Genomic DNA, 12,907 nt, shown 5'->3' on the forward strand with positions numbered 1-12,907 from the left:
ATATACGAATATTTCATTTATTAATTATTTTTTCATAATTAATCAAATGTGGCTGATATTTAATTTCATATATTTGATCTGATCTTGCATTGTAAAACTTGATTGTATCGTCTATTAACGGGTGACGGTCTGCATATTCTGTGTTTTTATACTTCTACTGAAAAAATGGAATGTGTTGATATGTGTGTCATATGTTGCCAACAGCAACGGAGAATAACAAACCTCCGCCTCACTCGAGAAGGAACTTCAATCCATCAGATCAGCTCTGTTTGGGAAGGTAAACAAGACTGGAGCAACCAGATGGAAAATAATGAATGTTTAATCATTTGTTAGTTTTTTTATATGTGTTTAAAGTAGGTTAAGAATCACAGAATCTAAGAAAAGCTGTAGAGTTAAAGGTTGAGCCTCCAGTTTGTGTTCATAGTTGAATTCAGGCCACAGAGGCAGATCCTGGAGCAGCTGCGGGAAGATCACTGAGTGTCTTAGACTAAAAGCAAGTGTCTGATAGTGAGAAAGTCAAAGAAGTGACTGAACAAGAGTCTCTGCCTCCACATTATCTAGAGCTCTGGCAACTTTCTGTCCATTCCCAAGGCAGCAGTAAACACTAACTCTCCACAGAGTGTCCATCAGGTTTGTATTGTGACGAGCAGGGGCCGATGTGTTGTTTCAGTATGACATTCTAAAGCTGTAGCTGCTGCAGTCAGTGTAACTGTGCGAACTGGAATGCGGTGGTGAAACACATCACTGACCAGTGTTTGCCGGCGAGTTTGGTATGTGACACATGGATGAGCAACAAATCGCGTCGTCCCACCCTACAGATCTCCCGTAATTCTGTTTGAAAAAAAGAATCATTCTCATAGGTATCCACATGTAAACCTACTCTGCTGGGCCATACAGACACATTTGTGTTTCATTTTCAGCACAAGCAGAAGACTTGTGCGATTTGTTTTTCAGCTTATCTGTGTGTTACTACTCGATGGAAGAAGTGGAGCTGATTCATGCTCCTTCTCTTAGTTTCATCGACTGAGCAACAGATCCACACATGTGCTACTTCCTCCTTTTCCAAATCTAAGTGTGGTTGCTTTGTCTCACTTGTTTACAATATTGAACGGAAAACATTTGGGTTTTTGTACTTTAGGGGTCACACAAAAGCAGTTAATTGAGGCGGTATAGTCCACCACTCTGCTTTAGACTGGAATGTGTAAAAACTTTGTTCACACATTCATGATTCCCAGACAGGGACTCGGGTGACTTCACTTCTGTCCCCTTTAAATCCGACTGAACTTTGGGTTTAATCTAAAAATCGCAGACGACATGAGATGATCAGTTGCACTTGGGATTCTTGAAAATATTGTGGAATTTGGTGTGCACAGAAATACGACTTATCTCCACCAGTGGGACAGTGAGTGCATCAACACTCATGTCAAGCTGATCTCCAGAGCACCAGATATCCATGCTGAATCTGTGAGTTTTGAAGGACATGTAAGGAAACACTGTGCGGTTTTGTTACAGTTAGATTGACAGGTGTTTCCAGTGACCTGGTTTCATACTGACTAACGACATAAAATAAATAGTTTCACACAGGAAGTGCATCAAAACATCCAACTTTGCTCACTTTACTAACTCACTTTAACTACTAGAGAAAATTGACTGAAGATTATAAAGTAAACCTGATTTTTTTCAGTTTAAAACAGTAACTGTTTTTGTGGACTGAAAAGCGAATGATACAGGATTTAAAGCTCACAGTGAGGGAAACCCTCACAGCGAGAGGTAAACGGTCAAAAAGGGAATCTGACCAAAGAAGTGATGCATCCAAGTGGTAGATTAAAGCCTGAGAAGGTCACAAACACGAATGTGACTCTGACTGGAAGGTCACACAGGAGCTAAGCTGTTGTGATCCTGCTCTCTTGTCTCTTTTCTGTCAGCATCTATTTAGAGTTAATACATACAATACAAGATACTTTTGTCTTATATTGGCAGGATGGTTCAGCTTTTGAACACTCATCTGTATCTTAACTTGCACTTTGTATGTAATCATGCAGAGTGTAGGTGTTCAGTTATAGCATAAAAATAAAAAAATACAGTAATCACTGTTGGTTGAGACACATAGGCCTGAATCACAAGTTTAGTTCGGTTAAATTAGCTTAAGTGAAGTTATATTAACTTTATTAATCCCACTGGAAATTCTTGTGCCAGATTACAGAAACCCAATAAATATACATCTAAAAATATATGTGAAAATATAAGCATAATGTGTATTATGAGTGAAAATAAATGAATGAAAAGGATATGAAGTAAATGTGGACCTCGTGCCTTAAAGAAATAACAATATTATAATACAATTAAAATAAAGTAATACTAAAGTGGCAGTTAGTAATAGTTCTAATATGACTAATAGGAAAAATTGAATATTTCAGATAATGAAAATAAAGAAGACCTTTGATACAAAAATCGCTGCCTGTCTCTGATGTTGTTAGTTTGGACACTACGCCATCTTGCGGTGGATGTTGGGAATGACGTGCTTCCGCCGTTGCTGACGCCACATCCGGTTGTGCAGCAGCCATTTTGTCTGTTCGGGCAAGTCTTCCCTGACGGTTACGAACTGCAGTTCCACCCTGGAAAACAATTTGAAATGTAGTTGTGGTGTTACACACTCACTCTACTTCCGGCCTGACGGGGGTTATAAAATTTAAATCTGAGCGTACATGAGCGGGGGAGGAGTCTCCTCTTCCAGAGCAACCCGGAACTGTGAGTGAGGCCGCGGCTCGGCTGAGACATGTCGTGCGAGGAGAGCTACTTGGCGATCATTCGCTACCTGACTGATGAGCAGGAGCCCTACGCCCCGGGGACGGCCGGCAACACCAAGAGGAAAATCCGGAAAGCGGCCGCCTGCTACGTGGTGAGGAGCGGGACGTTGTTTTACCAGCGGCGCCTGAAGGGCCAGGATGAATTCACGGAGCTGGAGGTGGTGCTGCAGGACGACCGGAGGAGGGAACATATCAAGCAGTCGCACATCATGGAGGCAGGAGAGCACCTGAACCAGCAGCTCACCTGGGAGTTCATCTCCCAGAAGTACTGGTGGAGAGGTGAGTCCCCGAGGCCCGGGTCAGGGGTCCGGTCCCCGGGAGGCGGTGCGATCAGGCGGGGAACCGGTGTAAACACAAGCCGGGGAACCACACATGCACTTTAGTCTGTTGTCTCCATCACACACATGTTCGCTCTGGCTCCATCTAGTGGTTAGTTCAAGTGGCTGTAGTTTTACTATGTATTTGTTGTGGTTATTTTGAATGACGTAGATGCTTGAGTTGAAAACTACATTTGAATGTATCAGACGGTTCACACTGTTTGTATTGATAGTCATATGTAGGATTAAGAAATATAAACCCACAAGATTCAATTTTCAAGTTAAGTAAAACACGGATTCAACTCCCTGAGTGTTAGGTGTTCTTCTTCTGTGGTTGTTCTTTGATTATCTGTGTAGTTTGGACTGTCACTGTTATAAATCTTCAGGTAGACACAGATCCAACCTCTGACACATTTGAATTCACTGGATCTGGATTTTTATTTGGATCCGCCCCACATCCATGAATTATTCCTCTGAGAAATCAATGAAAATGTTGAAAAACGTAGAATCTCTCAATGTTAAAGAGAGTGAGAGGAAAAATCCTGGACCCCCCCCCCTGTAATGTAATAGGCTCTTCTATGAGTCATGCCCAGTTCCTCCACAAAATCTTATATAAACCAGTTTAGTAGTTTTTGCACAATCCTGCTAACAACTAAACACACGTAGAAGGAACCATCACCTCCTTGTTGAGGTTATACATGGATAATAAAAACCTGCTTAAGTTACAGCACGATTAAAATGAATATAGTGGACAGAATAAAGAACATTTGTCTCTAAAGACATAAGACATCATGGTTGTTTGTCACAGTGAGTGAACTGTCCTCTTTACGACGCCCTCAGGAATCCTGAAGAACGTGAAAGACTACTACAGAGAGTGCGCTCACTGTCAGAGCAAGCGGATTACTGACGATGGCTCTGGACCTCGGCCATTTGCCAAGCCAACGAAACGACGGCTGGCTGCAAACGCGAATGATGAAGGAGAGGAGGATGAACTGGAAGAAGGGGGAGTTGATGGTTTTCTCTTCACCAGCTCGTCTTCTCATGCGAAGTCCAAGACGGCGGCCAAGCATGAACTGGTCTTTGTAAGTCTGAGAAAAATGATTGTGTCAGCTCTGAGACAATGATTCCTGTAAGGTTGAGTGTATTCATGTAGTCTGTTGTTTGTGTTCTCTCTCCAGGTGGACAGTAAGGGTGAGGTGAATCAGTTCCTGTCCAAACACAGCCAAACCATTTTGGACAAACTCAACCAGCAGCGTCTCAGCAATCAGTTCTGTGACATCACGCTGCTGATTGAGGGAGATGAGTACCGGGCGCACAAAGCCGTGTTGGCGGCGTGCAGCGAGTACTTCCACGAGCTGTTTTTTGAGAAGGGAGCCGTGTCAACACACGAAGCCGTGGTCGACCTCTCTGGTAAGAGGCCCAGTTTGTTCATCCCTGTGTCTGAGTGTTCTGCGCCCTGGCTCCGTTTTAACCTTCGCTCTTCTCTCTCTCCAGGTTTCAGCAAAGTGAGCTTCCTCCCGCTGCTGGACTTTGCGTACACCTCCACGCTCACGTTTAATTTCTGCATCATGGCAGAAATCGCTAACCTTGCCCGACATTTGCTGATGAACGAGGTGTTGTTGATATGCGAGTCAGTGCACAAGCAGGTGGAGGAACAGAAGCTGACGGTGTATCAAAGAGGAGACGTGCACACGGTGGTGTCGAGCCAACCCGCTCCTCAGGAGACCTCGAAGGACGAGTCTGATGCTTACGTGGTGGCCATACAGGACGGGATGGTGGTCGCCACGGACGCTGTGGCTGTAACGGGCGAGTCCCTGGAATTTGTTGAACCGTCTAAAGATGCGATCATCCAGCAGCAGATCAGCGTTGTTACTGAAGCTGTAGAGGGAGACCAAGTGGATGGAGGGGAGGCTGGTGAAAATGAAATAGAGTCTCTGATCGCACAAACCGGACAGGCTGAGCCAGGAGAGACTGTCACTCTGATCTCACGCAGCGCAGAAGAAGTGGATGGGGAGACGATGACCGTGGTCACCCACAGCGGACAGGCCGGAGCCAGTGAGTCCCTCGCTGTGGTGTCAGCCTGCCTGGCCATGGAGCAGCCGCAAGTCGCTGAAGCAGAAGCCTATGTCATAAACATTGACACAGATAGCGTGAGCCCCACAGAGGTCGTCAAACTAGCATCTGCAGCCGCCACCGAAGCAGAAGCAGTATCGCCGCAGGAGACGGTGGATCCAGCACCTGTACCCCCGAAACGCAAACGAGGGCGCCCGGCCAAGGTGAAGAAGGAGGTGGAGGAAGAGGTGACCATGCCACAAGAGGAGGAGGATCCATCTGCCGGGGAAGGCCACGCAGAAGAGCAGGAGATGATGTCGATCGATCCAAGCAGAAGACGACTACGGCAGCGTTCTGTCGCTCAGGGCGGCTATGCTCGTCTGCATATGGGGCTGGAGGAGGAAGAGGAGGGAAAGAGAAGTTCTACCCCTCCACGTGCAATCCCTCCGAAGGTACATTGCCTATTATCACTGACATTTTCTCCATCGTATATTTTGTCAAAAGTGAAAAACTGCTAAACGCAAATATCTCATCGTCTTTCTAGGTGGTTCCGAGGTCTGGGAAGAGGGGACGACCACCAAAGCATCCAGTGGAGAGTCCAGTTGAAGGAGCATCCGAGTCGGGGGCGGAGCCAGAGACGGGCGCTGTGGAGGGCATGGCAGCCGAAGAGGTCAGCACAGAGGAGGCCGCGACGATGGCGGCGGCAGAGGCAGAGACCAGAACCAACCGTGATCAGTCTCCAACAGAGGGCGCTGTGGAGGGAGAGTACACGTGCACCGAGTGCGGCATGTCCTTCCAGAGACGCTATTCTCTCATCATGCACTCATTAAAACACGAGAAAGCTTTCGGATACAAGTGCAGCGTAAGTACGGGTGTTGGTCTTCACGGTGCATGTAATTATTCACACAGCAGCTTCTCACTACGATGTTTGTGTGTCCTTGCAGATGTGTAGTAAGGAGTTCCAGTACGCCGCCTCGCTCCGCGCCCACCTCACCCGACACAAGCAGCAGAGGAGCCAGCGGGTGCCCATCCCCAAACTCCTGGTCAGACAGGGCGTCGAGGGGTGCGGCGATATGAATAACAAGACTTTATTGTCGCACACCAAAAGAGAGTTTGTGTGCGACATCTGCGGGAAGACCTTACCGAAGCTCTACTCCCTGAGGATCCACATGCTGAGTCACACGGGCGTGCGGCCTCACTCCTGCAGAGTCTGTGGCAAGACGTTCGCCCACAAGCACAGCCTGAAGATGCACTGGGCGCAGCACGACATCACCAAGCAGTTCCAGTGCGAATACTGTAAGAAGTATTTTGTGAGCAAGAGGGGCATGGAGGAGCACACCAGCCTGCACACAGGTCCGTACACACTGGTTTAACGCCATTTTAATTAAAGGGCCAGTTCACCCAAATGATGTAGCTGTTGTACCAAGGCATCTGAAAACTCTGATTGCTGTCCGTGTAGGTCAAGTACTTAAAAGATTTCAAAGTTTTTGCTCAAATTTTCTAGCAGATGATACTGGAAAATGTACAATTGCTATTTTTGTGTGCAGAAAACATTTTTTCCATTTACTGTCTTGAGACGCAGATAGTTTTAGTTTCAAATATTCAAATTTCTCCTGCCTCCTGTGGAGGTTTGGTGTATACCAAGATAATAGGTTAGAAAGGTGCTTTCTATCAGTCCAGACCAATGGTCCAAAATTTAGTCTGACTAAAAGATGTGGTCTCTGTCCGAAACAAACGGAAGCGTGGGTCGGTTTGTTTGCTTTGTTAATTTTTTGGGGGAGATAGTTCAGACTTTCTGACAAATAGAAGACAAAAGAAAAGCAGGTGGAAACATTACTGGTCTCTCCAAACACTGAGTTGTCCAGACTCAGACTTTGGCTCTTTTAGGTGCAACAGACCTCAAGTGATGCAATATTTTATTATTTAAAGGTCCAGTGTGTAGAATTTAGTGACATCTAGTGATGAAGTTGCATGTTGCAACTGAATAACCCTCACCTCACCCTCCCTATCCAAAGATGAAAGAGAACCTGTGAAAATCTTCAGTTGTCATTAAACCTCAAAAGGTTTTTAGTTTGTCCAGTCTGGGCTACTGTAAGTCACATGGCTCCTTAGTGACGACCTGCTCCCAAAATCAATATAAAGTATTTAAATGTAAAGGGCCCATTCTAGGGTAAAGAAAAAAACACAATTCGCACAATGTAGATGAAACACACTAGTAAAAACATCATAGATTCCTTTCATCTTAGGTCTCATCTAAACTTGCCCTTTAAGTGAACTGACCCTTTTAATTTTCTACACATTTCTTCAGTAGTTCTTTAAAATGAACTTCTAACTTGAAGCTGTTTTCACTGTTGAAATATTGTCTATAGGTGAATCTAAGTACTTGTGCAACACTTGTGGAGCAACATTCTTTCGAGCCTCAGCTCTGAGCAAACACATGAAGAAGCATGTGCCCAAACCTGACGTCCGTCCCATCGCCTGCACTCAGTGAGTAGTGTTCACCTCCACATCCACACACCAGACGCTATAACTATATCTCACTGATTCCACTTCAATCCTGTCCTGCAGCTGTGATAAGAGGTTCTATGAAGCGAAAGATCTTCAGCAGCACATGAATAAGCACCTGGGCCTGAAGCCCTTCCAGTGCCAGGTGTGTGGGAAGTGCTACAGCTGGAAGAAGGACTGGTACTCCCACGTCAAGTCCCACAGCGTGGCCGAGCCCTACAAGTACGTCTCCGCGGACTCGGGAGTCCACGCTCTGTTTGTGTGAACACGGTGGCCAGAACAGTGCTGCATATTAAACACGCGTGTGTGTGTCCTCAGGTGTAACGTGTGTGGGAAGGAGTTCTTTGAGAAGGCGCTGTTCAGAAGACATGTCAAAAAGGCCACGCACGGGAAGAAGGGCCGAGTCAAGCAGAACCTGGAGAGAGAGTGTGATCAGTGTGGAAGAAAGTTCACTCAGCTGCGAGAGTACAGGCGCCACGTCAACAACCACCAGGGTGAGACCTTCACTTCATGTGTCTGGGAACCATCATAGAAATGATTTGCTCATTATTTTCCTGCCTCTGCTTTGTAGGAGTGAAGCCATTTGAGTGTCTGACTTGTGGCGTTGCCTGGGCCGACGCCCGCTCCCTCAAGCGCCACGTGCGCACACACACAGGAGAGCGGCCCTACGTGTGCCCCATGTGCCAGGAGGCGCACATCGACGCCCGCACTCTACGCAAACACATGGCCAAGTACCACAGCGACAACCTGCCCGGTAAGATCATGCTGGAGAAGGACACCCTCCAGTTCCACAACCAGGGCACCCAGGTGGAGCACGCCGTCAGCATCCTGGCGTCCGACCTGCCTCCCGAGCTGCGCCCCGCCCAGCCGCAGCCCTCAGAGGAGCTGGAGACGGTGCTGATCACGGAGGAGACGGTGGAGGCCGGGGACGCCACGCAGCTGGACGGCTCCGTGGCCACGCTGTCCGACCAGGGCATCATGCAGGTGGTGAACTACGTCCTGGCCCATCAGGGCCTCACAGATCCCAAACTGGACGATTCCCCCGAGATGATTCAGACCATGGAGGTGGAGGTGGCTCACGTGGCTGAAGTGGAGTGAGCAGGGTTGTCCTGCACAGACACACAATGTACCACAGTGTAAAAAGATGCCTATTTTTCTGAAAATGTACATAATGTAATGACCTGTGTTTACTGAGCTGGGATCACACTCACCCGTGTTGTGTGTACATAGTTGCACATACAGTGACAATTATCTGATGAATCCTTGAAATTTGACACTCAGCAGAAATAAATGGTGGTAAGGTAAGAAACAACATGAATGTTTCACTTCATCATTTCATCCCCTCTTCATCTGTTGCTGCTGTTGGTGACGGAGCAGCTGTGGGATTATTTGCTCCCCCTAGTGTCGGCAGACAGAAATGGTGCATTATCAGTACGTTACTGTTTGATGAGAATATTTCTTTCCACTGATTATTTGAGAATTCACAATTTATCTCAGAATAGTCTCTCACTAGATTATCACTATCACATCTTTATATGTCGTTGACAGAACAGATGAGACTTCACTGTAAAAAACCTTTGATTCCTCAGTCATGCAGAAACCTTTTATTACCTCTGGATATTTAAGAATTTGCAGCTCCGTGAACAATAAAAACAAAAGAGAAAAACGTTTGTCGACTTCAATTAGAAAAGTAAAGAACTTGTTGTCCCCCAATTTAATAGAATCGTCTCACAAGAGTTGCGATTTCCAATGAACTGATCATTTCATATATACGTCAGTGAGTGTCTGTAATGAAACGTAGGCTGGTGTGGTCTATGTGAAATAATGAAATGATGCCACACTCAATGACAGGACACAGAGAAGCATTAAAATGCAATACAGCAAGTATGGATATTTATTTCAGATTTATATCAAAATACCCTCAGTATATTGCAACATATTTACAATACATTGTACAAAAATATGAAAATGCAAATGCTCGCCAATTTAAACCATGTTGAAAATCGTCTGCGAGCTTATTCAGGCTACACACAAACAGTACGCACCCGTCACAACTCATACAAACATTGTCCTCGCCTATGAAGCTTCCAGGCAATATTCACATCAGTTTGCTTTTTTCCATGATGAAAACCATGTCATTTTCTTTAGGGAGACTTTAATAAAAGAACTATACAAATTTATATACATTTATATCATAGGTTTTGGCCAGTTATAAAATGAAGTAAACCTCTACCAAAACATGGTTTATGAATAAAAAACAAAAATACTTGTGTTAGGCACCCGCTGCAAGAAACAAAGGTCTGCTCTTTATCACTCAACCACTTTTGCACAGCAGTAAAACAAGAACAAACAACATCAGTCATAGTATCAATGTACTGTAAAACACTGGGTCAAGAGCATTAGGCCTATATATGGCTACATCAAATGAACGACCATCTGTCACTTAAGCACACACACTTCACAACCTGACACAGCAAGGTGATGCATTGGTCTCACAACAGACATAAGGAAAGCAAAATAAAGAAGCTACAGTAGAAAACAGATTGCCCATCAACTGACATAATACTTCTGACAGGAAATGTTTGAAATGTTTACAATCAATGCTGACTTCTGCCACACATGAAAACCAGTGTACTCGACTAACTCGTACAGCCATATGTGAAAACTTGAAAAGTATGACAGAGTAAAATACACTTTTGCTACGGCCCATAGCAGAAACACAAGCCCTAATAAGCCCTTTAATGCAACGTTTGTTTCCAGTCAGCCTTTAACATGGGAATGAATCACGGACACTTAACACAAGCTCAAAGCAATCATCTTGAAATCCTAAGTGCTCTCAAGAGACCAGAACATAATCAAATGCGCCTTTGCTCGACACCATTCTTTTCTGCGACTACGAGAACCAGAACAAACAATGAAAATAAGTGCATCTCGATGTGAATATGTATTTTGTTCTCAGCAGTATTTGCACTGAAACCAGGTTTTTTTTTAAAAATGAAATGTTCCAACAGCAGGCGCGGGGGGAGATTTGGGGGGGATGGAGAGGAGGTCGCGGGGTCGCCTCACTCGCCCTCCTCCTTGATGCGCTGCTGTTTGTTGCGGCGAGAATCCAGGTCGAAGGAAAAGTCAGACCACTCGTCGCGCGGGGGGAAGGAGATGGTCTGGCGCAGGGTGAAGCGCACGGCGTCAATGACGCGCTCGCCCCGGGCCTCGGAGGAGCCCATGCTGACGGAGGAGGCCCCGCTGGTGGTGCGCACTATGTGGGGAGGTGGGGAAAAATCCATGGCCTGTCGGTGCTCCAAGATGCCCTTCCAGATGATGTGCTGGAACTCCACAGGGATCTTCATCCTGGACAGGTCCTAATGTCATTACACAGGGAGCGTTAGTATGCGCAGGGGGAGCCACTCTTCTCTCTAACCCATCAAATGACTGGTGTTGGATAGGCAGGGGCTCACCTCCATGTTATAGTTCTCAATCTGGTAGATGTTGGTTAGGCCTTGTGCTGTGAAGTAGTCCAGGCAGCCTGCGCAGCCCAGCCGTATAAGGAAGCTGCGAGAGGAAGAAAGCTGTTTAGATATATATGCAAGTTACTTTACAGGCCATACTGACACAAGGTATCTGCACTTGAATTGTAAGAACGGGCAAATAAAAATGATGGCTATAAAAGGTCTTTGCACACCAAGTCTGTATTTAATGACGAGTTTCATAGTCAGTGGGTCAATGTGAAAAAATAGAGACTTTGTGTGCAAAGCAAATCTTATCTTAAAGATAAGAGCATGAATAAAGTCCTCAAGACATAATTCAGACTTCCTGCATGTATTTTAATTTCAGTTGAGGCAGTTTTAACAATTAAATCAATTAAAATTCTTATTTGATTCATTGACTTTAGCTCATAATGAAAATACATTCAATGCACACAATACATTCAATAATTAAATAAACATATGAGACATTATGAATTAAAAGTATAAAACAAAATCAGTTATTATAAATTACACAATGTTTTTTCATTGCTCCAGAGATTATTGTTGATCAATTATCAATTGTCCCTTTGAGGGGTGTTTTTATTTCATAATGGCATTTTCTCCCCACCTATTGCTGCTAACTGAAGCTGGGTCATTTTAATATTTAGCCAGTAGGTTTTGTATGAGTGGGCTCAATAAACTAAATAAAACGAGGTTAGTCAATGTGGCAGTGTATTTTTAATTTAGAGCAGCAACAGCCTCTATTTGATTGAGTCAGAATTATTTTGATGTTTCTCTTGTTAACTACAGGTTGTTATGAAAGGGGCGAGGACAGTGACTGGTGACACTGTCAGGACAAATGCCATTATGAAATAAAATAATAGAAAACAACTGATTGGTATATTTTACTCTATTCAGTCATTTTATTCATTTTATAATGTCTTGTTTATTTAATATTGTACACTTTGGGCTTCCGTACGTTTGATGGTACATCCACCATTTTCAAAGTGACAAAAGCAGTGATTGTTTTTCCACTGTGGTTTTTTGAGGTACCTGGAGATGCTGCTGTCCATGGGGTATGGAGGAGGGGGGGTACAGTGGGAGGAAGGCACCAGGGGGAGCTGTTGCTGCAGTGCATGTGTGGGGCTCAGTGAACTCATGTCAGCGTTCATGGGGATGTGATTGCCCATCATGGGAGTCACTGCAGAGAAAAAAGCAGCTACTGTGAGCTTTCTCTTACTGCTCTGAGATCTGTAGATTATGTCACATCAACTCGAAACACATCGGCCCGACTGTCGACGTGACACATGATGCATCACAACAGGTCCTGCAGGGAGAGGCTCACAGGGATCACATTCTTTTTAAGGGGGGAAGCTTTCTACTGGGGTGTGTGTGCTTGTATTTGCGGGTGGGGGTGTTTTCAAGTCCCCTCCTGCTTTGCCTGGACACGCTGTCCTTATAGAGATACAATGAGCCCAGGAGGGACAGGACCACTGCAGGGGTCGAGGGGGGGGGTACGGCCTGAGACAGACAGGAAGAGGAACAAAGGGCCACACTTACTGTCAGTCAGGCCTCCAGACATGCTGGATGGGGTGAGTGTGTTACGCTGCTGCGGGTTGATGAGCTGGCTGACAGAGGGCAGCTTGTTGACTTTTCCGTGAGTCGGGGAGCCGGAGCCGTAGGAGGACTGAGACTGCATGGAGTTCCTGGGCAGGAGAGAGGAGGGTACAGGCCGTTACCATCATCGTCTCTCCACAGCGCT

General features: G+C 45.5%; 2 protein-coding genes across 5 annotated transcripts in view; one reads left to right on the forward strand and one right to left on the reverse strand.

Moving 5' to 3' along the window:
* The first annotated feature begins 2,561 nt into the window (after positions 1-2,561).
* Positions 2,562-8,993, forward strand: zbtb11 (zinc finger and BTB domain containing 11). The gene is made up of 10 exons (XM_061077817.1): positions 2,562-3,086; positions 3,965-4,206; positions 4,303-4,534; positions 4,619-5,628; positions 5,721-6,038; positions 6,121-6,529; positions 7,546-7,663; positions 7,745-7,903; positions 8,000-8,175; positions 8,253-8,993. The coding sequence occupies exons 1-10, from the start codon at positions 2,777-2,779 to the stop codon at positions 8,777-8,779; spliced, it is 3,501 nt and encodes a 1,166-aa protein (XP_060933800.1). The 5' UTR covers positions 2,562-2,776; the 3' UTR covers positions 8,780-8,993.
* Positions 8,994-10,743: 1,750 nt separating this feature from the next.
* Positions 10,744-12,907, reverse strand: part of tp63 (tumor protein p63) — a 31,903-nt gene continuing 29,739 nt past the window's right edge. For 3 of the 4 annotated variants that reach the window (XM_061077976.1, XM_061077977.1, XM_061077979.1), the window contains 4 exons: positions 12,706-12,851; positions 12,199-12,346; positions 11,137-11,230; positions 10,744-11,040 (listed from right to left, as the gene is read on the reverse strand). In XM_061077976.1, coding sequence (XP_060933959.1) covers positions 10,744-11,040; positions 11,137-11,230; positions 12,199-12,346; positions 12,706-12,851 — 685 coding nt within the window. Of the gene's footprint in view, positions 11,041-11,136; positions 11,231-12,198; positions 12,397-12,701; positions 12,852-12,907 lie in introns of all 4 variants that reach the window. The other variant, XM_061077978.1, reaches the window with a different exon arrangement.

Source organism: Limanda limanda, chromosome 9 (genome assembly GCF_963576545.1).
Source record: "Limanda limanda chromosome 9, fLimLim1.1, whole genome shotgun sequence".
Lineage (NCBI taxonomy): Eukaryota > Metazoa > Chordata > Actinopteri > Pleuronectiformes > Pleuronectidae > Limanda > Limanda limanda.